Source organism: Galeopterus variegatus, unplaced genomic scaffold, assembly GCF_000696425.1.
Source record: "Galeopterus variegatus unplaced genomic scaffold, G_variegatus-3.0.2 Scaffold12969, whole genome shotgun sequence".
Lineage (NCBI taxonomy): Eukaryota > Metazoa > Chordata > Mammalia > Dermoptera > Cynocephalidae > Galeopterus > Galeopterus variegatus.
The window spans coordinates 27,402-29,110 of NW_007739080.1; the positions used below are offsets into that span (position 1 = coordinate 27,402).

The 1,709-nt window shown below is 43.4% G+C and overlaps 1 protein-coding gene across 1 annotated transcript; it reads right to left on the bottom strand.

Moving 5' to 3' along the window:
- Positions 1-100: 100 nt before the first annotated feature.
- On the bottom strand, positions 101-1,054 carry LOC103581400 (olfactory receptor 5B12-like). Its single transcript, XM_008563242.1, has one exon. The coding sequence runs from the start codon at positions 1,052-1,054 to the stop codon at positions 101-103; it is 954 nt and encodes a 317-aa protein (XP_008561464.1).
- Positions 1,055-1,709: the final 655 nt, after the last annotated feature.

The window sequence follows — 1,709 nt, forward strand, 5'->3', positions numbered from 1 at the left end:
CTCAGAGAAATTAAAGACAAGAAATAGTTAAAATTTAAAAAATATTCTCAGATACTAGAAGTCTGATAGGAGTTTCACATAGTTTGCAAAAAAATTATAATTAATAGGATAAGCCCAGTGAAGTCTTTGCTTTTCCAACAACCTTCTTGAATGCTCTTTTGACCTCTTTGTTCCTCAGGCTGTAAACCAGAGGGTTCAGCATGGGAATGACTGTGGTGTAGAATACAGATGCGATTTTGTCTGTGTCCATGGAATGACTGGAACTTGACTGTAAGTACATGAAGATGATTGTTCCATAAAAGATAGAAACAGTGGTAAGGTGTGACACACAGGTGGAGAAGGCCTTCTTCTGTCCCTCAGCTGAATGCATCCTCAGGATAGCAACAAAAATAAACAGGTAAGAGCTCAAGATAACCAAGAGAGTGAAAGAGACATTGAATGCTGCCAATATGAAGAGCACAAGCTCATTTGTATAGATGTCAGAGCAAGAAAGAGCCAGTAGTGGGGGAATGTCACAAAAAAAGTGATTAATCACATTGGAATGACAGAAGGATAGATGGAAAGTGAAGGCAACATGGATGGAAGATTGCAAAAGTCCACAGGTATAGGAGCTGGTGACCAGTAGGATGCACACAGTACGTGTCATGGTGGTGGTATAATGCAGTGGCTTGCACACTGCTGTGTGGCGGTCAAAGGCCATTGAGGCCAGGAGGAAGCTTTCAATAGTGGCAAAGGCTGCAAAGAAGAACATCTGGGATGCACATGCATTGTAGGAAATGATCTTATCTCCCGTGAGAAACCCCACCAACCCCTTGGGAGTGACAGCCGAGGAATAGACAGAGTTCACCAGGGAGAGGTTACTGAGAAAAAAGTACATGGGAGTGTGGAGCCGGGAGTCCGACAGAATCAACATGATCATCCCAAGGTTCCCAACCAGAGTGATGAAGTAAATGAGACTGAAGATAGTAAATAAAGGGACCTGCAGCTCTAGGGCATCTGTTAACCCCACAAGTATAAATTCCGTTACCTCTGAAATATTCTCCATCAAACTCATGTGGAAATTATTATCAGAGGCACCTATGACAAGATAAGAAAACACAAAATTATGCTAATTCAACACTGTCGTGGGAAGCGAGGCTAGGGTCTCTTGTTCACGTGTGTCAGCTTCCTGTCCAGTGCAGGTGTCTATGTGCAAGAAACTGGACCAAATGCTGGGTAGGGGTGGACTGAATGTGGTCACTCACCTGAAGTGGCATAGATGGGCACTGGAGTGCCTCTGCTGATCATGGCTGCCACAAGTGACCTGCATTGTGACTCTGGGGCTATTTCAGCTTGCCTGGTGTTTGGTATACTCTATCACATGAAACCACACAGGACTCTTTATTACCACTTGCCATACCTTGCAAGCACTCTTGTCTAAAATATACACAGAAAACTTAACCAACAGAAAGCAAAGTGCAGGAAACATTTGGTCATTCTTTGGTATATGGTGCTGATGAGACCCATCCAGTGCATTTTCTATCTCTGCTAGACCCCTCAACCCGTTTTTAATATCTGAAGATATACAATGATTCAGGGCCCTGCTCTAGGGACACTGACACTTTTATCTCTAATTTATGAGGGCCCTTATTTGGATGCTTCCCTTTAAACACTGGCCCCTAAAGGAAACTGCATGATTCATGAGGCACATTCTTAGTGATGTCTTGGGG